General features: G+C 37.7%; 1 protein-coding gene across 3 annotated transcripts in view; it reads right to left on the reverse strand.

Annotated features, from left to right (window-relative positions):
* Window positions 1-25,205, reverse strand: part of LOC122098975 (interleukin 1 receptor accessory protein) — a 131,896-nt gene that overhangs the window by 77,492 nt on the left and 29,199 nt on the right. For all 3 annotated transcript variants that reach the window (XR_006145833.1, XM_042669546.1, XM_042669547.1), the window contains exon 2: window positions 7,542-7,606. Coding sequence is in view for 2 of the 3 variants with exons in the window: in XM_042669546.1 (XP_042525480.1) it covers window positions 7,542-7,605 (64 nt within the window). In the remaining variant the exon portion in view is untranslated. The remainder of the gene's footprint in view (window positions 1-7,541; window positions 7,607-25,205) is intronic.

Here is a 25,205-nt window from a genome sequence, read left to right on the forward strand (position 1 = left end):
TGACTAATCAATATACTAGTTTCTGCTTTTCCCCTCTAGTGTTTCTGAACTTAAGGAGTACACCCTGAGGGTCCCACTGAGGAAGAGGAGATGGCAAAACTTAAAGGGACCACAGCTCCTGTCAATAAACTTAAGAAAATAATGCAAACCAGTACCTTAGGGTATCCACAGAAATGCTCACTCCTGTCTATCTCAAAGAACATTTCAAACTCCTGAAAGCATTTCAGAAGGAAAAGGCAATGACCCCCTGGGAAGACTGTAGGAACATGCCTTGCACTTCCCAATAGTTTGCCTTTACACCAAACGTCTTGATGACTGTGATAAGGAAGAGAATGGAAATTCATATCTCTCTTCTCTTCTGTCACTTTTTTTAGCCATCTTGTATTTTCTATCTTCCTATTACGTCTAAAGCAGGAAAAATCTGAACAAGGCAATTTTGAACATCAGCTTTTATAAGTTTGGATGGGCAGTTATTTGAAGGTATTGACCAAGGTCCCCAGATTTTTTTATATTAATACAACAAATTTCTCCGTCACTCAAATATAAATGAGTGACGGCAGCACCGAATGGGTTTCAAGAGAAAACATCATGTTATTTTCTTCAGTGGGAGTATAATTTCTTAAGAGAAATTAATTAGCTACACAGAGAAGAATATTTTAAAAGAATTAAAAGAGAAGGATAAAAATGGGTGAGAAATGGTCTACTAGAGTTCCGGCTGACACAGACTTGGTTCTACAAGGCAGAAACACTTGGTGTAGACCAGGTGTGGGTCAGGAGCAGGAGAAGCAGAAACAAGCTTATCTCTAAAGACAGAAGATACTTGAGGGCTGGGAAGGTGGCTCAGTGGTAGAGCGCATGCCTTGCATGCCAGAGGCCCTGGGTTCGATTCCTCAGCACCACATAAGCAAAAAGAAAAAAGCCGGAAGTGGCGCTGTGGCTCAAGTGGTAGAGAGCTAGCCTTGAGCTGAAGAGCTCAGGGACAGCGCCCAGGCCCAGAGTTCAGGCCCCATGACCGGACCCAAAAAAAAAAAAGATACTTGATACAAGAAGCTGCTTATGCGCAACGTCGGCATTGCACCAACCAATTGTGATGCCCAAGTCAATTTTTAATCAACACATGTCTGGATTAAAACTCTGGGATTTAAATATATATATATATATATATATATATATATATATATGCAGTTTAGAAACAAACATCAGTGTGTTTCAAACTACAAATGCAGCTGACTATGAATAAAACACAATGAAAGGAAAAGGCATGTCAAAATCTGCTCCTGAGAAGCAACATCTGAAGGACAACAGGGTGAGACTCTGTAATTCCAATGACCTTTAGGCCTAAGAATAAAATGAAATGGTATTTTTCATACCTTCAGCAAATGTTTGGACTCAATTGCATAGAAATGAGAAGTGTTCAGTATGACCAGCCATGGGCAAAAGAGACAGGACTGAATGTCACAAGTCTATCTGAGTGGGGAGTGTTTCAAAAGAAAGCACATCCTCATAAAATGAGGCCATTGAAGCTGGCAACAAATTGAATTCTTACCAAAAGCTGAAGAGACCTATTACATTCCATTAAAAATATCATATGTCCTTCCAGAATTAAGAATTTTTAAAGCACACTAGCCAATTATATTAGAATTCCCTCGACACAAATACTCTGTTTTCCTGAAGGATTCATCCCCTCAGTTGTCTGTTTCCAACTTGATCTCTCCAACTAGGCTTATAAATACCTTCATACTTTGCTTTCTATTGCCCTGATCTCTGCTGTTCATAAAGAAGAGTCCACCTATGCTTTGATTGAGATGTCATTTCCCCAAACCTCCCAAATGTATTAGGACCTTCCTTGATGTTTTCTTTCAGATTTTCCCGTATGACTTGAAATAAGCAATATACACTTTCCCCTTTCCTCCTGGATTGAACAATGTCAAGCTTATAATCTTCAGAAAGAAGTGAAATCATTGTTTCTGTTGTCTTTAGAAGTCATTTCACTAAATAATAGGGAGAATTTATCCTATATATGTGTGTCTGTGATATATAGTGTTTCTTAATTTAAAAAAGAGAATGAAAAAGAAAACAACCACATTTGTTGGAGGTTAGTTGTGTGGGTTGACCTGGCATACAAATAAGAATATAAAGATGATTGAGATGAGATAATGTCTTTAATGTCAGTATAGAATTCATAGAGTGAAATCAGTCAGAACACAAACTAATCGCTCTCAATCACTAGCAAGACACAGTATTTGTGCTTGTTTATTTTTCATTGTGTAATGCATGTTCAATAAATCAATAGATTATTTCACCCTCTGCAAATTTCATGAAAACATAATGTGAAGGAAATCTGAAAATGTTACTTCCTTTCATGGAAAAGAATTCTAGGAAGGAAAGCATGACATAAAGGAAAGAACACAAAATCTAGCCATGCTATCAAGCCTTTCCATTATCTCCCAGGCTTTTCATTTCCTGAACACATAACAGTACAAATAATATCTAGCTCCAACTCCAACGAGACATCCATAACATCTAGCCTTACAGCTGGTTAATTGTTGACTTGGATATAAATGATAATATTCAAAGATTTTGTGTGGCCACATATTTTGGGGACATAAAGTGTCGTCCATATTGTGTGAGCTGTGTGGTAAATATTTTTGATCTAGAAATATTTTTGAATTTTTTCTTCTTGAATATAATCCCAGGTTCAGTATTTCTCCAACTTGGAATCATGAGTTCCACCTATTAATTTTTACATTGAAGTCAGCTTTAACCATTTGACTTACATGTATCCAATCCCCCAAAGAGAAAAGTGTCATCACCAAAAGTTTTCCTCTTACATTCTTTTTTAAAAATTTATTTATTTATTTTTAAATTTTTATTTTTTATTGTGTTTTATCTATCTATTTATTTGTTTGTTTATTTTTGTTAGTTGTGGGGCTTGAACTCTGGGCTTGGGCGCTGTACCTGCCCTCTTCAGCTCAAGGTGAGTGCTCTACCCCTTGAGTCACAACACCACTTCCGGTTTTCTAGTGGTTTACTGGAGATAAGAGTCTTATAGACTTTCCTGCCCAGGCTGGCTTTGAACCACCATGATCCGCAGATCTCAGCCTCCTGAGTAGCTAGGATTACAGGAGTGAGCCATGGGCCTTTGGCTTTTATTTATTTATTTTTAATTGTGAAAATACCGTACAGAGGGTTACAATTACATGAGCAAGGTAAAGAGTACATTTCTTATCAAGCATTGTAGCCTCCTTCTTACCATCTCTTCCCATCTCCCCACCACCAACCCCACCCCCACGCCAAAGTTGTAAAGTTCGTTTTTCGACATAACGTCTTGTACATCTCATTGTTGCAGTGGGTACACCTGTATTCCTACTTAAACAATTTATTTTTTCCCTTCCCCTCCACAAATTATACCATTTTCATAAATGGAAACTTCTTTGAGTTTAATGGTTGGATCTCTGAAAACTATAACAAGCAAGACTTGAAATTAGGAGTGCAGTGATTTTCATCCTGGTGAAAATGCTTGTAAGAGGCAACAGGAGGTATGTAAAAATAGTTTTATTTCACAGTACAGAAACCTATTATTAAGTAGAGGTATAGATAGTAAGATCATCTTATACAATTCCTTGGATCACAGGCTTTTTGAAAATTATTTACATTCTAGTTGAAATCAAGCATATCTTAACTAATGAAAAAAATCTAGTACATTAAAAATAACAGGTGTCTTTGAAAATGAGAAACAAACAAGTATAGTTACACTAAATATTAGCTGTATGGCTTTTGAGTAATTCATTTAACCAATATGATCTGAAGTTACTGTATTCAAAATAAGCAACAGCTCTAAGACATGATTTTCATATGAAATCAAATATGGAAAGTGGAGATGATTTTTTAAGGAAAAAAAAGGGCTTAAATCTGGGCTCTGGGCACTTGTAGCTCATACCTATAATCCAAGAACGCAGAAGATTGAGTTCTAAAATATCTATGTTCAAAGTCATCCAGAGCAGAAAAGTTCATGAAAAATCTGTGAAACTCCATCTCTAATTAACTATCAAAGTACTGGGTCTAAGTCATAACCCAAGTGGTAGAGCACTGGCCATAAGCAAGCAAACCAAGGGAGACCATGTGGTTGTAAAAGTAAGCCTTGGAATCAGAGGAAGGAAGGAAGGAAGGAAGGAAGGAAGGAAGGAAGGAAGGAAGGAAGGAAGGAAGGAAGGAAGGAAGGAAGGAAGGAAGGAAGGAAGGAAGGAAGGAAGAAGGGAGGAAGGAAGGAAGGAAGGAAAGTGAAGGCTTTATTATCATTATAAGTACCACACTGTAGTTTTATTATCACAAGTTTCTAAATTATCCAAGGTTTGATTCTTTAAGAGGAAAAAATATTATCTTTACATTATGTTGTTACTTGCTTTTCTTGCCACTGGGGTCAAGGGTCAAGTAAAACACAATTCATCTACCAGAGGACCATGTTCTGAAGTCAGAAGTTCATACCTGGAAGTCCCGTTCTCTGCTTGACACAATACCTTTAGTTTGCTATGGCTCTAAAAATAATTGAAGATTCTCTTTAAAGAGAAGTAGTTCCATGTATTGACATAAAAACACAGATCTCTTACTAATGCCAAAGCATTAGTAAGGTGTGTAAGGTGCTCAGGCTATTTCTCCTTTGTCCCCCACATGAACCTGTGTTTCTATTGCCACAAGAACCTGAAAGCTAGAGAGAGTCTCCTGAAAGACCAAGTCTGCTGGCTTCTCCATCATGATAAAGGACATACCTTCATGCATAGAGAAGTTAGTCGATCACTCAAGATATGCAATGATTCCTTTTATCCCCAGAGCCAGTTGCTCCTTTTAATTTTTGTCAACAACGCTTTCTTTTTAATGCCTTCCCTCCAGTGAGGAAATGTAGCCTGACACAGACACAATATACCTCTTCATAAGGAAGGCAAGTGAGTATGTGCCAGATGGGCCAAGAGGATTACAACATGTTTCCTGCTCCCGCGGTGACTCAATGAGGCTGGTATGAGAATTTATCTCATTCAAAAAGTCAGTTTCCCCTGGCAGAATTATGAGTCACAGTTCCTGGGTAGAGAGCTCACTTACCAAAGGCAGTTAGGGAAAAGGGGATCTTTGGGTAAATACAGTAAAGGTCATTCAGAGAGACTGTTCTGCCAGGACTACTGAGGGGAAACTAGCTCTCATCAACTTCTGGAAATCCTTGATAACTTCACAAACGTGGAACCTCTCCTTTTCCCTTCCAGGTGAGGTAGGACATGAAACCCCAATGATGAAATGTAAATATGGACTTAAACACTTCCATTATGTAACTGGATAGCATGAACAAAAGAACATAAGGAAGAGACATTCATTCATCCGTTCAACTTGTATTTATTGGTACCAACTATGTCTCTGAATTTTGATCATTAGTTCAAGTGCTTGAAGTACAAACGAAATAAATGAATCTATGCCTTTCGGTAACTTAAAATTACCTTCTAAAATGAAGAAGGAAAAGAAGAGGAGAGAAGAGAGGAAAGGGGAGTAGAGGGGGAGGCCTAAAGGAAGAAGGAAGAAAGGAAGGCAGGAAGGAAGGAAGGAAGGAAGGAGAGGGAGGGAAGGAAGGAAGAAAAGGAGAGGGAGGGAAGGAAGGAAAAAAGGTGAAGGAGGGAAGGAGGAAGGAAGGGAGAAGGCAGGCAGGAAGGAAGGAAGAGAAGGAGGGAGAGGACAGGAAGGAGAGAGGGAGGGAATAAGAAAGGAAGGAAGGGAAAAAAGAAGGAAGGGGGCGGGAGAAGGCAGGAAGGAGAGAGGGATGGAAGAAGGAAGGAAGGAAAGAAGAAAAGAAGGAAGGAAGAAAAGGAGGGAGAAGGCAGGAAGGAGAGATTGAGGGAGGGAGGAAGGAAGGAAGGAAGGAAGGAAGGAAGGAAGGAAGGAAGGACGGAGGGAGGGGAAGAAGGAAGGGAAAGAAGAGGAAAGAGGGAAAATAGGAAGTTGGGGGAAAAGACGGGAAAAAGAAGAGAAGGAAGAGAAAGAGACAGCAACAACAATAACAAAAAGAGTTTGTACAATGTCAGGAAATGATACAGTATGAAGTATAAAGTAAACCAAAGCAAAGTGGAGGAATGGAGGGTCAGTCATAGGACTAGTGTAGTTAAAATGGCCAAGGAAAGCCTCTATAAGCAGGTAGTAGTCCAACAGTACAAAATCAAAAATAACTCAAAATTAGGATTTGTATTCAGCATATATTTTTTTAAGAAAAATTAGGACAGGAAGTCACTCCAAATCAAGCGAGACAAAAGCCCATCAAGCAGGAGAGATGCTGGTATACTCCTGTGTCCTAGGTGAATATCAGCCCTGGTTAGAATAGGTTAGAATATATCCTTTCCTCTGTGATGTCCCAAAGGGCCAGCAAGTTTAGACATCATCTCTACTTTCAGCTGTACTCTGTCCTAGTTATATCCCTTCTTTAGAGCTATTTTTAGTTTCTAATACAATGCTCTGAGTGGCACAGAAAAACTGAACTGCACCCAGCAAAGATAATCAGGATATCAGAGGGGCTCAAATCTATGCCATGTGAAGAATAGTTGAAGGCTGAACCCTGGTGTCACAGTTATGTAATAACTGAATTTACATTTCTGAAGGTCTCTCCCACAGAACAGGAATGAAAGCAATGATATTCAAAGTATGGCTCATGGTGCTCAGAGGAATCATCTATGAGGATCTTTTTAAAATGAGGATCCTAAGGCTGCCTGTATTAAAATTAAGGAATCTTTCCTTGCATTGGGCATCTTCTGTTTCAGTCACACAGGGCACCAAAGAAAGGTATGCACATGACAAAGAGAGAAATATCAGTTTTGTGTACAAAAAATTACATATTTGGATCAGTTCAGAAACTCAATACACTTCAATTAGATAGTTATGAGAGACGTATTGGAGGGGTGGCTGAACTGTAAGCTAGAGATGAAAGGAGACCTGGAATAAAATGGAATTCTAGTGTTCAGTCCCTTTCAGTTTTAATTTCATAGGATCTGAGGATCATGATATCTAAGTCCGGTTATTCAAACTTTATGGATGTCTTAGCCACATGCAAAGGAAGGATGAGTTTATGGACAAGTCCATTGTTTCCTGTTTAGGACCAGCATGAGAGCAACCCATGATTGTCATTTTGTTTCATCTCTTGTTTTCAAAGTCTCAATGGACTACCAAGAGCTTCTCTACGGCTAGTTCAAGCTCAGTGTTACATCGCTGCCATTTCTTTTTCCAGAAGACTGGCTGCAAAGAGAGAAACTATATCTACTTGGCTTGGGTGAGAGAATACTGTACTTCTCAGTTGATCCCTTGCGCTAGTGCATTGTGTCCCACGATGACGAGAAATGTCAGCAGTCCCTTCTATTGCAAATATTCTATAATTCTTTCAGATCTACAATTGTGTATTGCCACAGAAGATGATGAAAATAAACAACATTATGTTCTTTTAAATTCATTTTCAAAAAGGTTGGACACTCTACCCTATGCATGACTTTAATATTAATTGAATGTCAAAGCAGTTCACTCACCCCAGGCATTGATTGACTGGATCCAATAGAAGTAGAGGCCCATTACACACCACAGAAGTCCCATCCTGTGAACACAAATACAAAGTTGAGGGAAAGTACTTGATACCCTCAAGAGCTTAAAAAATAAAAACATGTGTGAATGCATACTGACTGTAGCCTAACTACCAATGCAAGAGTTGTAACAGGTTTAGAAGCAAGTTAAGGCAAATGTTTATTTAATATATTTTTATTGTTATTGTAAAGGTGATGGACAGAAGGGTTACAGTTACATAAGTTAGTTAATGAGGGTATTTCTTTCTGACCAACGTAACCTCTTTCCTGGTTTTCTTCCAGGTTTTCCCTCCCAACCCCTCTCCCCCACAAGTTGTATAATTCATTTTCAACATAGTATTTAATGAGTGTCACTCCTGATCTGTGTACCCTTTAACTTGCACATAATACAAAAGATATGGAAATCAAAAAGGAAAAAGCAAACAAACAAAAAACAAAAGTAAAATAACAACAAAAAATGTTTTCATTTCTTGGTGTTTACTTCAAGAATCATTGTTTTATATTATCAGATGCACATAGATATTGAGCCTTTGTAATCCTCTCTTAAGAATATCCCCTTTTGGTCTCACTGTGTGAATGTTTAGAGTCCTGTTAAATTTAATCATGTCATGGGGCTGGGAAGGTGGCTCAGTGGTAGAGCACTTGCCTTCCATGCCTGAGGCCCTGGGTTCGATTCCTCAGCACTACATAAGCAAAAAAAAAAAAGCAGGAAGTGGTGCTGTGGCTCAAGTGGTAGAGCGCTATCCTTGAGCTGAAGAGCTGAGGGACAGCGCCCAGGCCCAGAGTTCAGGCCTCATGACCAGACCAAAAAAAAAATTATCATGTCCAAGTATAATTTTCTTGTCTTCCCATCCATTGTGTTTACTTGTAGATTTATAGGCATATTCTAGTTCCCACAAATTAAGTAAACTATGAAGCATGCTTCTTTGGGTTTGGCTTCATCATGTAATATAATTTTTTCCAAGTGTTCCTATTTCTTTATAAATGGGGAGATATAGTTGTTTCTGATGGAAGCACACAATTCCATTGTGTATGTGTGTGTGTGTCACATTTTCTTGATCCGTTCATCCACTGAGGGGCATCTGGGTTGATTCCATAACTTAGCTATGTTGAACAATTCTGCAATGAATATGGTTGTGCTGATAGCTTTAGTATGGCTTTTTGTTTATGGTCAATTGGATAAATGCCCAGGAGTGGAAGTGCTGGGTCATAGGTGAGCTCTATGTTTAATCTTTTGAGGTACCTTTATATTTCCTTCCAGAGTAGTGGAATAAGCTTACATCCCCACCAACAGTGTAGTAGCATTCCCTCTTGGCCACATCCCTGCCAGCATCTCTTATTGTTAGCTTTCTTGATAATGGACATTCTAACTGGGGTGAGATGGATTCTCAAGTTGTTTGATTTGCATTTCCTTTATGGCCAGAGATGTTGAACATTTCTTCATGTGTCTCTTGGTCATTCTTACTTCTTCTGAGAAGTCTCTCTTTTAAGCCATTAGCCTATTTATTAATTGGGCTGTTTCCTTGAAGGTTTATTTTTGTGCTGTTTTATTTTTTTAGCTCAAGTGCTTAAAAAATAAAAACTAGTGTGAATGCACACTGACTATAGCCTAAGTCCCATTGCAAGAGTTACAGTTTATTAACAAATTTGGTTGTCAGAAGCAAGTAAGGCAGGTTTTGTTTGTTTTTCTCATCCATTCAGCTCTGAACTTTCAAATTACATATAAGGAAACTCAGACAAGCTTAAATAGTATAAGCAAGATTCTTTGTCTAGAAAGTAGAAGAGATATGACTAAATTCCAACTGCCAGGTCCAGAACTCACTCTTAGTCACAGAACTATAACTGTCTATATAAAAAAATAGTCATCTTATACTTGTAACCCCTCTGTATGGAATTTTCACAATAAAAATATAGTCATCTGGAGTTTCTGACCAGAAGTCATATTTCTGGGCAAATACTTGATCTTCTTTTCCTTCTTCAAGTTCTCTTGGTCTAATCCCAGTAAGAAATATGTTAATATCTAAGTACTTTTCCTTCTTAGTGATAAATGAAAAGTCTAGAAATCCCAGATTCAGACTTAGTCTCAAGTCTACTGTCCTCTGAATTTATATGAAGGAAAATATATAAACCTCATGTCCTGCCATTCTTTCTTTTCTCACTGGAAGAGACAAATGACAAGGCATTAGCCCAACTGCTATCATCTTTGGCCTTCATATTGATAACCAGATGGAACTGCCAACTGGAAAGAGCCATAGCCTTATATTAGGCTGTATGATCTTTTATGCAAATGATGTTGAGATTTAACATCTGAGTGTTTTTTTTCTTCATCCCTAGACATGTCTTCCCAATGATCAAACCTCCATGTGATTATAAATGCTGAAACCTGGCATGACTCAGAAATTTCATGATCAAGGACTCAGCTTTCTGCTTTGAAGGCAACATTCATGCAAAGTACTTACAGCAACCTTGGTAACTTCTCCAGATCATATTTCTAGGAAGTGACAGTGATGAGATTTATACTCACATTGGGCTGACAAGAGTTTGGGAAACTGACTATGCCACAAATTCTGCAACCACAGAGACCCATCTTCCTAATATAGCCAATGAATTATTTTATCAATTCATTATTAGATGATATCAATTTAAATGTACCACTTTTAAGAATGAATAAAAGGTGTAAAATGCTACTGCTAAAGCAGACGGGCTGTGTGATCATCTGCAAATACAATGCAAGTTTCCAACTTTTGTCCCCTCTCTTATCTGTTCACCATGAAAAATTACACATTTGTATCATATTTACTTCTTTAACTTTACCCTACACAAGTTTGAAGTGACTTTACTATATCAAAAGCAGCATTTTATCTCCAAGATTAAATGTTTCTGCCTTTCCATGGTCATATTTTTTTAAGCTTTATACCATTACCTTAGGGACATCCAGGTTTCTCCAGTTACTCATTAAATAAAATGTTATAACTCAGTGGTAGAGCCCTTGCTTAGCATGTATAATACCCTGGGTATTATACAAGAGCAGTTTGTGAATACAAGTTACTATAAAATAACTGCAGGAGCCTCTAATAAACAAGATGTAGGCTCTTTTATAAAGGCATTTGCTGTCGCAGATACACCCCATGCAATCCACTTCAATATCATCAGCTGTGCATGAAATACATGCATGTAGAGGCTCTTGGGAAATACTGATATTTACCAAACAGACATGTCAGCAGTAGGTAGAGTCTAGCAGGGACTTAGAACATGTACAAAAAAAAGTGATCGCAATACAAAGTTTAAAAAATGAATAAAAAAGGGAAGGTCACATTGCTTTAGTTTATTCCAGCTAAAGCAATCAAAGACAAAAACACAAAAGGTCCTGTCAAACTGTTTTGTTTATTGAGAATCCGGGCAGAGGGAATATATGAGGAAAAATAAACTCTTGGTAGAGAATAATGTATAAAGGTAATGCAAATATGGAACGTAGATAGGAAACAGACTATTAATAATTGAGTTTGGCTCAAGTGCAAGGCATTAGGGAAAAGAAAACATATGGAAGATTTTACTGGAAAGCAGAGAGTGTCTGGATCAAAGCTATGAAGAGCAGGCTAAAAACCAGATTAACTTAAAAAGCTGCATAAGGAATCATGGAAAGTTTCTTATTAGAAGAGTGATACAGTCATCAAGTAATGCCTTGCATAAGTCACTGCACCAGACGTAATAAATTGCCACGAAATTCTGTCTTCAAAAAGGTTTGAATCTCATGTCTGGCTTAACAATAATTGTTATTCTTTTACCTTTGTGTCATCTACAAACTTAATCAGCATGCTACCTATGTCCACACTCTAGTCATTAATAAAAGTAATTAATAATTCTGCATTAATCTTTGTCAGCGAGAGCAAGTAGATATTTCACTGCAGATTCAGGCACTATAATTTCAGCTTTTTCTCCTGCCCAAACTCACCTTTGTGAAAGCATTCTGGCCTCCCAAATTGCTTTTTGACTATTTAAAAAATACACACACACACACACACACACACACACACACACACACACACAACGATTTTCCCCAGTTTGTCTGTATGCTGCTGAACTTCTAAAGCAACACTTAGAGGACATTCTAATTAATGTGATGGAGGGCCTTTATTGATATTCCCAAGAGTAACTGGATTATGCCAACGGCAGCAGTCAGGTCACCAAGATAAAGCAAATCTAAAGATGACCTATGTGCAAACACAAGTCCAGGGGCAGTCCTGCTTGGAGATAAATTAAAATCAAGCAGACTGAAAAGAAATGTGACTGTACAGGCTAGTTTTAAAGAGAGGAATGTTAGTGGGAAGTCACTGGCAAGTCTGAAGTCCCTCACAGTATGCAGATTCTTTTTTTATAATATTGTCTTGCGTTCAGTGTTAATAATTTTATTATTGAAAAGAGTAATGGATGTGTGTTCCTGTTTCTTATGGAGAGATAGGGTTTGGGGTGAGGTTAGCTGCATGTAAGGTAGAGGAACTAACAGAAAGCAAAGGAACCTGTCCAATAACAAACACATAGGCTCACAATGTCTAGAATACAGCTTAGCTTTAGATTACTGTAATGGGTCTATTAGACCTTTGGCTTTCTTTGGTTGACTAGAACCTATACATAGTAATTTCCTAGCCAGCCTTTCACTTTCATACTCCTCTTCTTATTTTCTATACTTGCCTTATATTTGATGTCATTGTCTCCCAATTTATCAACATGAATATGTGTGCCATCTAGCAACAAGTTTCATCCTATGTCATCCACAAAGACAAAACAATCCACAAAGTGAGGATTGTTCCATTTACTCAGCACTATCCATGCCTATGGAACTTTCTATTATCTTAGTTTTCTATCCTTGGTAAGCTGCAGGATGGGCTTCATCTGGGTCACCCTGACTACTGGGCTCTCTTACCAGGCTAGCAGCCTAGGTTTGTTATCTCACAGCTGTTATTCACTCTGGGTCATCATTTTTCCAATTTACTTTTTGCATATGACATTTTTACCAGGTCTACTTCCCTGATTCCACATATAGCCCCTACTCATATAACAGGCATTTTGTGAAGTTCATAAAGATAGTAGGGCTTGGACCTTCAGCCTGGTACATATTCCTCACTAAATTAGGTTAATCTCCTGTAACAATGGGGCTGCTATCACTTGCTTCATTTGTGTGATGTTGACAGATGCCCTTTGTTATGATCTGCCCATCGAAAACTGGACTAGTGAGTCTAGGAGGACCGCTCCACAGAGGCCTAATCTAACATTAAACACTTCCTTTAGTCCTTATCTACCATGATCCATTCCATAGATTTCCCATGTACAAATTGCTGATGTGGTTCAAGTAGGTTTTGCATTGGTACCCAACTAATATAAGACAAACAACCTTTTAAAGAACACAGGAGAAACAGTTAGTTATCCCATTTTACAGACAAGGAGTTAATGGTCCTTAAAGAATCGGAATCATTTCCATCATCGGTCTTACAGTTTACCCTTTTTTGAACCATGATAAGATCCTGTTGCAGCCTATTTCAGAATCCAGTACAAAGCAGCAAATACTTTAGTAAATTGACAGAATGGTTCTTTTGGGCAAGATGAAAGAAACACATACTACTTAGCCTCCTAGTGAATGCAACTTTAAGCTATGAACCAAATCAAAGAACAACTTTTTAAAGACTTTACCAAACAAATAATTTCACACTTTTTAAATACACAGAGAACATTCACCAAGATAGGTCATATTATGTGCCATAAATCAAATCATAATAAAATAAAAAGCAATGAAAGAATAAAACTGGGCATCAATACCAGAAAGATAAGAGGAAAATCTCCAGACACTTCAAAATTAATATATGCTTCTATGTGATCCCTAGGTCAAAAACAAAGTCCTAAGAGAAAATAGAAAATATTTTGAGAAGTAAGGCATGGTGATACATGCCTGTAATCTTAGCACCTGGACAGTACAGGCAGGAGGATTGAGAATTTGAGCCCAGTCTGGAATACATAGTGAGTTTTGAGCCAACAGTGATATCATGCCTCAGAAAACCAAACAAATTATGTATATATACATATATGTATATATAAATGCTTATATGTATGAGGGCAAAAGTGAAAATGTGACACAGCAAATGTGTTTAGAAGATAATTTGTTGTTTTAAAGGAGATTATGAAAAAAGAAAGATATAAAGTACCTAATCAAACTAAAAGGCAAGCAAAGAGGAAAAAAACACTAATAAATGGAAATCAAAGACATTTAAAATATAAAAGAGAAAAAGCCACAGTGCCCTGCATCTTCTACATATACTTCCCTAGCTTGGGAGTGGAAAGAAAAAAAAATGCTTAAATAGGGATACAGGTTGACCCATTGTAACAATGAGATGTACAAGACTATGTTGAAAAACGAACTTTACAATTTAGGTGGGGGTGGGGAGGGGAGGTGGGAAGAAAGGGAGGGCAGGGGAAAAACAAAGGAGGAGGAAACAATGCTTGATAGGAAATGTACTCATTACCTTGTTCCTGTAACTGCACACACTCTGTACAGTATTTTTTACAATATAAAACATATTTTAAAAATGGGTTATTTGAAGAGTACATTTCACTACTAACAGGAATGACAGAGGAGACGTGACTATGGATCATAGAGACATTAATATTATATGTATGCAGAGTGAGAGAGAGACAGAGACAGAGAGACCCTACTAAGCCACACTGATATTGACATCTGATTCACAGGCACTGCAATAATGTATGTGTTTTTGGCTTTGTTTATTTGTTGGTTTACTTGTTTGTTCATTGAGCCTAGATATTCATATGTAGCCCAAATGGCCTTCAATGCTCCATCATTCTGTCTTAGCTTCTTAAGAGCTGAAAACAACCATTCCAGGATTTATGTTTTTATTTTTTTAAGAAACTTGTTGCTCTTCTGTTGCAGTTGTGATAGAAAATGATACTAAAAGCTGGGTGGCCTGTATTCATAGCTACTCAGAAGTATGAGATCCGAGGACTGCAGTTCAATTCCAGCCCTGGCAGCAAAGTTTGTGAGACTCTTATCTCCAATAAATGATTCAGCAAAAGCCAGAAATAGTGCTGTAGCTCAGAGAGGCTCACAGACATAGAAAAGGCCTTGAGTTCAAGCCCCAGGACTAGCAAAATAATCATATGAGACATGCCACATTCATAAACTCAAAGACTCAACATTAAAATGTCAGTTTTCTCCAAAATGAGCCATAGGTTTAGTTCATTTCAATCAAGATTCCAATAAGGTATGCATTTTTATGTTCAGATAAGGTAATTATAGTATTCTATGGAAGGAGAAAAGCCATAAAATATTGGAAATAATTTTTAAACAAGAATAAAGTTGAAGGAATCATACTATACGCAATCCAATTCTGAAATGTTAGTAATCAAGAGATACATTACCAAAAAGAATTTGCAGTAAGCAAATTAACACATGAAAAGATACTTAAAATCAGTACAGTACTCTTAGAAAATGTAAATTAAAAGCATAATGAAGTACTACTGCATCTTTCAGAATAACTAAAACAAACAAAAATAAACATGGAAAATACCAAAAGTTGAAGAGGATAAGTTTTCTATGGATAGAATATATGATATTATAGTTTCTCTAGTATCAGGGTGAAAGTTGGTCATAAAATTAAATGATAGTTTGGTCATACAATACTACCTGCAATCTCATGTCTAAGTATTTTCCCCAAGAGAAAGAAAGAATATACTTCCACAAAAAAAATGGTACAAGCATATTTATAGCAGCTCTTGTATCAGCTTCCCCAAATTAGACATAACTCCAATGTCATTCCATAAGTGAATGGGTCAACATGCCTTAGTACATACAAAAAGCAGAGAAGGATTCAGCATTTCTAAGTAATGAGCTTTATTTATTGTATGCTGTGAAACAATTTGGATAAACCTCAGAGACATTTTGTTAGATGAAAGAAGCTAATCTAAGTAGGTTATCCACTGTATGATTCCATTTTAATGACATTCTTAAAAAGACAAAGTGGTGTTCAAAAGAAGACCCCTGAAGGTTGGGGTAGGGGAAGAGTATAATGCCAAAGAAAGACTCAGAGGAGCTGTTCAGGGGCATAAACCAGCTGAATCCTAATTGTGACAGTGATACAATACATAAAGTTCATAGACCTACACTCAGTAGTAATAATAATAATACTATAAGTAGTTGCTTGTAAAAATTTTGCAAATATTATTAGGCAATAATGCATATTTTTACGTGATATGATTTTTCTTTAACAAAAGCTAAACAAATGATTTGTAATGCAATTTTAGGAATTTTAAACAAACCCTAAATATAGTTTGTATTTTCTACTTTCACTTGTAAGCAACAGTCTCAGTCTCATCATTGAGTATTGAATGTTCCAGAGAAGGCTAGCAGTCCATGCAGAAAGAGATATCAAGGACCTGTACCAACTTTAGTTTACCAAGTAGTACTGCTCACCTTTACTGATAGAATAACAGAGTCAAAGTTTATCCCAGGAAACATTGTTCTCTCAAATACTGCCTTTCCCCATAGCTTCAGAGTGTAGGAACTGTGAGCGGACAGATATAACATAATATGCCACCTGCCATCTTCAGAAGCTAGGAATAGAATGTGAGCAGATTGCTTTCCTTTTGTTCTTTCATTCTTTTTTTTTTCAAATAGGAACATGCTCTGAGGGGTGAGGGCAGAAATATCATCATGAAGGCTCATCTCTCACAGAGGAGAACAAAAACTGGGGCTTAAAGGATAGAAAGGTGAAAGGGCAATATAAATGGAGCACTGAACTTGGAGTTCTACGGGGTTACATGATTTTGGACTGCTACAGATTCACTGACCACTTAAGAGTTGTATGCTGCTCACGTTTCATGATCAACTTGATTGATGTGATGGGGGTTCATGCGACACTTCCAAACCAAGTCAGGAGTAGTATATCTCACTGTGCCCTCTCTGAAGGAGGTAGGAATCCGTGTGATAAAATATTCTCTAATTAAGGAATACTGAAGCTGAGGGTTGATAGAAGTTAATAACTACCTACCATTGATTAAGAGGGGTGTTCATGAAAATTTCTATAGAGAACTTAGCATTGTCCATGAACATACACAAGTCAGCAAAGCCTGGTTATCATGAGCTCTTATTAAGTAACATGTTTGCAACTCTGCAATGGTGGACAAAAGCTACCTCAAATATTATTTATGAAGAACAGCCTAAGTAACATGGACTACATTCACAAGTGACTATTGGGTAAAACTTCCTATGTCATACTTCTGGGTAAACTGGGTCCCAGTTTACTGTTTGGTTTACCAACTATTTCAAAGGAGATAATCCAAGTTACGTTTGGACCCTACATTGCAGAATAGACAAGAACATTATGATGGACTAGATAATGAAATTTGAACTTGGAAAAAAATTGTCAGAGATTTCCTTCCATCATAGATGTTTCAAATCCTCAAGTTTAAAACTCAAGTAAAGGCCAGGCAATGGTTGGCTCATGTCTGTAATCCTAGCTACTCAGGAGGCTGAGATCTGAGGATTGTGGTTCAAAGCCAGCCCAGGCGGTAAAGTCCATGAGACTCTAACCTCCAATAAACCATCAGAAAACTAGAAGTAGTGCTGTAGCTCAAGTGGTAGAGTGCTAGCCTTGAGCTGAAGAGCTGAGGGGCAGCACCCGAGGCCCAGAGTTCAGGCCCTACAACCAACAAAAAACAAGCAAACAAACAAAAAACTCAAGTAAAATCTTTTTTTTAACCATCTTTAAGGGTAGTTAGAGAGGACTGTGCTGTAGAAATTGTTTTTTTTTTAAATAAGCTTGTTTCAGTTTGCCTAAATTTTCAAGGACCTAATGGGTTCATCTGAAGATCTTGAAGTAAAAAAGCAAACATTGTTATAACTTGCTTAACGCAAATCAGAAAATGTTTCACCATTGCCTATGCTGTTGGGGGAACAGAGGATAAGCCTGAGGCTTCTGGAGTCTGAGAAGCATTCTGCTTCTCCAATTGTGGCTACATAACGAGCCATTTTTTTAAAAAATGAATCAATGAGTTGTACAATTCACATTCATGTAGGTTGTTGTAAATGTGATGCTTCTGTAAGACTACAAATTAAGTTTTGCTTGATTGAAGTTAAAAGGTATATAAAACAACAGGTAAAAAACAATAGGAAGGAAGAGAGAACCTATAGCTATATACGCACATGCATGCTTTAAACCAAAAGACAACACATACTGGGTGACAGGAACTCATCTTAGGACTATAGAAAAAAAATTTATGAGGGTATAGTTTTACAATTCCCCTAATTCACTCAGCAAATATTTGCCAAGCTATGGACACAGTCTGAAGGAGAGGACAGAGGCTGCTCTCTCCATGCTTTTGAAGTTATAATTCTGCGCTGTAATTCTACAGCTTAGAAAATGGTGTAATAGGGGGGCATTCCAAAGCACAAGAGGACATAGAGGAGGCACTTTCTGGGTCATGTGATGCCATTTGAAGTTCAAGTGGAGAATTAGGTGAAATGATAACCACCAACAACATAAAATGAGTCATGTCACCTTGGTAACTAACATTCAGTCACCTCCAGGTTAGGAAATTAATTACTTTTCCGAAGCACAGCAAAGCTTCTTGGCCATCTGAGATTTCCACTCTTTAAATTTCATGTAGTGACATGGCCACTAATAACCTCTCTAATTTAAAGGGATGGTCTGAAGATCACGATCCTGCCTGGGAAACTCTCAAGGGAAAGGCACATTCTGCAAACTGTTAGAAAGTGACACAACTGTGGCCATGTTTTCATAGATTAAGCCATGAAGACTACACACTCTAGCATTTGAGACTACAGCATCGAGTTTCATTCAAATCAAGGAACAGTTATTGAGCCTCTATTTCATATACTTTAATACAAGTTGTACCATATATAGAAATAAATGAACCGTTTTGGTAGTCATCAATCTCACTGTTTGGGAGCAGAGTCAAAGATATACACAAAACAAGAAGGAAAGAAAAAATAGAGAATACAAGAAAATACATGGCCAAGTTCAATACAACCCAGTAACTTTTTGCAGAAGGACCACATAGCCAAAAAAAATAAAGAGAATTTGAAAGATAACATACCATACATTTCCTGAAGATTCATAAGGTATATTGGCATTATATAAACTTCAGATCATTTTATAAGCAAGTATTCTGGTTAACTTGATTTAACAAAAGATTAACCAAAATTATTTGATCATAACTCCTTTTTCCCCAATACACTATGTAGGGTCTCATTGGAAATAATAACACTGACAGTGAAAGCCTTAATTGGGAATGGGAGATCTAAGACATAATTCCAGACCAAACTTCAATCCATAAAATGCTCTCTTTCCACTTGGGACTGACCTAACTGCCAGTGGAAATAATCTAGATTTCCTTCCTCCTCATGTCTATTTCTTCACCCCTCTGCAAACTTTCCTGTGTATAAATCTGGAGATAAACCATCCTTTCTCTAAACCTTCTGGGTCTCTATACCTCCCTTAGGTCCCTGAGAAAGTCTTTGATCTGTTTTGCTAATGACTTGTTTTCACCATCCCCCATTATAAATTGGGACTCCATGTTTATGTCCAAAGAAAATATTATTCACTGCTGTTATAAAATAAACATGTATAAATACATGGAAGTTTCTGAGTTGTACAGAGAATGTGTTCCCAGTACACAGTCAATGGTCACTTTTTAACAAGAAAACTGCTGCTAAGGGCCATTTAGATATTTATAACATCATTCAAGGACCATATAGCATCATCAATATAAGCCTAAGACCGCAGGCACATAGCCAATAAGAAACATAGGACAAGCATACATGTTTGTCTCATGCTTCAGTAACAAACAGTTTCAAGGGTTTTATTAGGCCAATGAGCCACAGGTTCCCCATTCTTGGTCTCTGATATCCTTTTTAATAAGGATAATAAATCCTTACTTCAAAGGATGGTATAGGATCACATTAGACAATGTTTATATGAAAAAGCTTCTTCCATGGTTGAAGTGTGGGACAAATATGAGGTTTTGATACTCTTACTTTGCATACCTCACTGTGAGGAGGCAGCTTCCTAGAGAAGATGGACGTCACTGAAGTTCTTCTGAAGAACTTCTATCTATGTCATGAACCCTATCTTTGGCAATTATACTTGAATAGATTAAGCTATCCTTGTAAATCAGATGTCCCTGAAGATCATAACCTTGTATCACCACCATCTCACTTTGATTTGGTCAGACAAACAGCTCTATGCTGTTCTTCTTTAATTGGTCAGACCCCACAGCACCCCAAAGGTTCCCCATTCTCAATCACAAGAGAAAAAGTATAATGAGTCTAGGGTCTACACCTAACGCTGGCAGTAATTTACTTTGTAGTTTGGGCTATGTACTTTCATGTCTTTGTGCTTTGGTTTCCAAAATCATTCTTATTAGGAAGAGTGAGTCAACACAGAAATTCGAGTCTGCATGAGGAATTAGTGGATTCTACTGCCACCTTTGAGAATACTCCACAACCTCTGCCTTCACATTCTCAGGCCACTGGAGAAAATGGCCTGTTCAGCATCTGCTCTGTCGTCATCCCCAGTTGTAGCTCTGAAACACAAAGATAATATTCCTAGCCATCCTAAGAACTTGCATAAGCCAAAATAGAAAAAAAAAAAAAGATACTCCAAAGAAAATTCTGTGTCTGTACCTAAAGTGTTAAAGAAAATCCCCTTATGAACTAACACTGAGGAGGTCTGTGTGAGTCTGTGTCCCTGTTGAGAAAATTCTATGGCTTCTTTCACTAGTTTTTGGGCACCAGGATCATCCTGACAGATGGCAATGTGTGCCCACCAGTCCCGTAGTCTGGGCTGTGACCTCAGTCTAAGAGATCACCCTGGTTGAAGGGAAAGGAGTGGGGGTGGCAGACTCTGACCACATTTTTTTTTCAAATACACATTTGACATTTGGTGACTTTATTGCAAATAAAGTAAGACCATGCAATCCACTTACAGAAGATCGAAAATGAGCTGGGACTTTATAGTGTTATTACCTACTGATCCATAAACCACTAAAGACTCAAGTGACCCTAATTTCAACAAGTATGCCTTATCTCTACTCTACAGATCCTTACAAAAAAAACTCTGGCCTCCTTCACAGAGAGGTGTTCAAGCAGTGCTTAATATGAGGTTTTAAAATGTTTTGACAGGCAAATTGAGCAGGAGGGAGAACATGTTCTAAAAAAATATTGGCAGAGTACAGGAGGGTATTTTGTGACTGCACCATAAGTTTTACAGAGGCTTTCTTCCAATGCAAAAGTGAGTAATAGTAACTGAGAACGAATGATATGCAGCCCCTGTGCCAAAGGCTAAAGGATGGCACAGATTTTGTCAAGTCTCAGGCATCTAGGAATGCATAACCTAGGAGAGTTCTTCAACTGGAATATGGTTCGTTGTAACCTTATGTGTTAACAAGCCAATTCTTTGAGTTAAGCATGTGATTCCTCCCTTTGCTTCAAGATACCCCTAAATTAAAGGACCTGTTACTCTGTCTCTTTGCTTGCTCCTTCTTTTCCCCAACTGCAAAATGGGGAGAATGATAGTTTCTATTTCATACATTCAATACCTAAAAGGATTTGCCTTTTTCTTCTTCAGAGAAGTTTACCTGTGTTTGTTCATGCTATTATTAAATACCCCCAAACAGTGCAAGCAACAGGTAGACTAGTTGGGAGGATGGAATTACTTGCATTTTATAGGGACTGGGAAGTGGGAATGAGTTGTAGGATGATAGAAAGAGATTTTAACCAAGGGGTGAAGGTGCAGAAAGAATCTGAGCTGTCATTACAGCTACACTCTGAAATCAGGTAGTATTCTGAAATACAACTATGCAAAGGAAGGAAAGCATTTCAGGCAAAATGAAATGCAAAAGAAGCAATATTTTTTCTCTTCTTGTTTTTTTAAACCACTGATGCTAAACATCAGGAAAATGTATTGAAAATGATAATTAGATGAATATTATCTTTCAGGTACTGAACTCCCTAAAACCATAGTCAGGAATTTTATTCAGTGCATCGTTTCAAGGACATATACTCCTTTAAGCTACTAATCATATTGCTGTGTTCTGCACTACATAGCTGTATTAGTTATTATTGGAGTTGATAGGACATTACCCAAGCAATGGGACCATAAAAGAAAAGTTCTGTTATGACAACATTGAGGGTTTAGGATAGCAATCTATTCCCATTAGGACAAAAGGTATTTTTGAGCTGTTTTGTCATCCATAAAGTTTTCTTCCCATACATATCTCTATATCATAAGCTTCTGAACATTGCTAGGAGTTTGTCCTTTACTATCAACCCCATTTTACAGAAGAAGTGATTTCTCCAAAGTTTCACAGATAATAAACTTGATGTCTGCATTCACAGTCCAATACCTAGATACCACATCTCGTGATTTGTCTTTCCACTGATTGTCTCTTCTTGCCTCTTGTGGTTAGTACTTGAAAAGTAGCGTTAAAGACAACAAACCACAGAGACACTATTTTCTACAAGAATTCAAATTTCTATGTTCTCCTTAGCACACCGTCTTCATTCATCATGTACTAAGGAAAGTCCCGCGTTGCTTCATGCCATTGATCTGTAGCTGTCTCTAACAAAAGGACCTGAATGCTTGCTGTTGCCCTCCCTGGGAATTTTAAATAAGAAGTCAATGAGAGATGCTGGTAAGTGGTTCTGTAATCGTCTAGGGGCAGATAAAACCTTGGTGGAATAATAATCATATCAATATGCTGGCTATATGAGTGATCCTGCAGTGAATTACAACAGGGTACTTCAACCCCAAAGCCCAGGGTGACAGATCTGCATAATTAATCTCACTCTGTAATAACCCTGCAGGGTCAGCAACATTGGCATTCTGCAGCTGAAATTAATGTCTCCTTATTTCAGTCCCCTTTGGTGTTTCTTCAGATGCAGGAAAATAACATCCAATAGAGAATCTCTGTTGACACAGATAGAGTTTTAAAGGGTTAGCTAGTTGCAAATTAATAAAAAAAAAAAAACAGAAACAAATAAAACCCGCATGTAAAACCTGACACATAAGCAGAGGATGGATTCGCTATATCATCTTAATAAACACACCTACTCGATGCAAGCCTCTTGAGACATTCAAAATTCATTCACAGATGAACTTAAGACACTCTGGATGCTACATGTTGTACATCTTGAATTTCTCCAGGTAATTTTGATAAGTTATGTTTTGCTACTTGGTGCACATTTTAAAGAAATCTGGGTTATAAATATTATGTGAGCCATTAAGATAAAGGCTTAGCTTTTACTGCAGGACTTACAAAGGACTTCCAAATTTGGTTTCACATTCTGAAACCAAATTATTTTGGAAGAATTCACAGTGTTCCTCAAGCCTAACAGACTGTAGGAATTCTTTAGACATATCTCCAAGCCTCAAACTGCTTGGCACAGTTTAGACATGCTCACTGAAGTTCTTTCAGAAAACAGGAGGTTTTAGCTGTGTAAGATGTTGCTTTGTATGTCCCTCCCCAACGGTATAACCCCTGCTTTCACTGTATTTCATGTTGGTATAATTTATGGAGGGGAAGGTCAAAAACAAATCGTTTAACTAGGGATACAGGTGGACCCATTGCAACAATGAGATGTACAAGTCATTATGTAGAAAAACGAACTTTACAACTTGGGCTGGGTGGGGGAGGATCGGGAGGGGAGAGGTGGGAGGAGTATAGGAAGGGATGGGAAGGGGAAACAAAGAGGAGGCAACAATGCTTGATAAGAAATGTACTCGTTATCTTGCCCATGTAATTGTAACTCCTCTGTACGGTATTCTCACAATAAAAAAAAAAAGAAACAGAAAAAAAAGATATCCTAGCAAATTTTTAAAAATTCACTCATTGTTATTGTAATGGTGATATACAGTGGGATTGCAATTACATAAGTCAGATAAGGAGTACCTTTCTTTTTCAAGAAGTAAGAATGGCCAAGGGAGACACGAAGAGATGTTTGACATCTCTGTCCATAAAATAAATGCAAATCAAAACAACACTGAGATTCCACCTCACCCCAGTTAGAATGGTCATTATCAGGAAAACTAACAGTAATAGATGCTGGTGGGGATGCGGCCCGAAGGGAAACAACAACATTGCTCATGGGAATGTAAACTTATTCATCCACTATGGAAAGCAGTGTGGAGTAGCCTTTATAGTTTCAGGTATTCCTATGAATCTTCTCTTAGAGCTACCACTCACAGTTGAAGCAGTTGTTATAGTAAGGATCATGAATTTGTCATGGGAAAGAGGTGAGAAATGCAAATTAATTTTTTAATTTGCCAGTTGTTGAAGTCGATTGGCCAAAATTTTGTTGAGAAGTTTTGCATCGATGTTCATCAAAGAAATGGGTCTTTCTTTGATGAATCTCCATTGAGATTCCACCTCACCCCAGTTAGAATTGCTATAATCAAGAAATCTAATAACAACAGATGCTGGAGGGGATGTGGCCAGAAGGAGGGATGTGCATTGTTGGTGGGAGTGTAAACTTGTTCAACCACTTTAGAAAGCAGTATGGAAGTTCCTCAAAAGACTCCACATAGAGCTCCCCTATGACCCAATAATCCCACTTTTGGGCATTTACCCAAATGATCACAAACAAGGCCATACTAAAGCTACCAGCACAACTATGTTTATTGCAGCATTATTTACCATAGCTAAGATATGGAAGCAACCCAGATGCCTCTCAGTAGATGCATGGATCAAGACAATGTGGTATATATATATACAATGGAATTCTATGCCTCCATCAGAAAGAATGACATTGCCCCATTTGTTAGGAAATGGAAAGACTTGGAGAAAATTATATTAAGTGAAGTAAGCCAGGCCCAAAGAAACATAGGTCCTATGGGTTCCCTTATTTGCAATAACTAGTATATGTCTGGGACAAGCAGAAAAGGTCAAAAGCCATGTATATATGACAAGATAAGATGATGTTAAGTGAAATGAACCCCAAGATAGGGACACAAGTGTTTTTTTCTTTCTTGCTTGCTATTGTTCCTAAGGTATTTATAATGTGCCATGTGAATGTTTTGATTTTTTGTATGTTCCTCCTCCACGGTATAACCCTTGTTTTCACCAGTGCTCTGCATCTTGTATATACACTTCTCTAGCTTGGGGAGGGGAAGGGAAAAAACTAAATGCTTAAAGAACGGTACAGGTTGACCCATTGTAACAATGAGATGTACAAGACACTATGTTGAAAAACAAACTTTACAATTTAGGCAGGGAGGAGGGGAGGGGAGACTGGGGGAGTGTAGTTGTGGAGGTGGGAGGGAAGGGAGGGTAGGGGAAAACAAGGGAGGAGGCAACAATGCTCAATAGGAAATGTACTCATGACCTTGCTCGTGTAACTGTAACCCCTCTGTACAGTATTTTTACAATAAAAAATGTATGTTTTTTAAAAAAGGTACTCCATCGCTCACTAGAGAATAAATTTTTTAAACTTTGAAAACAGAATTTCTAATTTGACAAACCATTTGTATTCAAGGTCATGGGAGACAAAGTGTAATCGCCAGCCACAATAATCCATAAGATACCAGTGGATTT

The sequence above is a fragment of the Dipodomys spectabilis genome, unplaced genomic scaffold (genome assembly GCF_019054845.1).
Source record: "Dipodomys spectabilis isolate Male_0828 unplaced genomic scaffold, ASM1905484v1 ptg000017l, whole genome shotgun sequence".
Lineage (NCBI taxonomy): Eukaryota > Metazoa > Chordata > Mammalia > Rodentia > Heteromyidae > Dipodomys > Dipodomys spectabilis.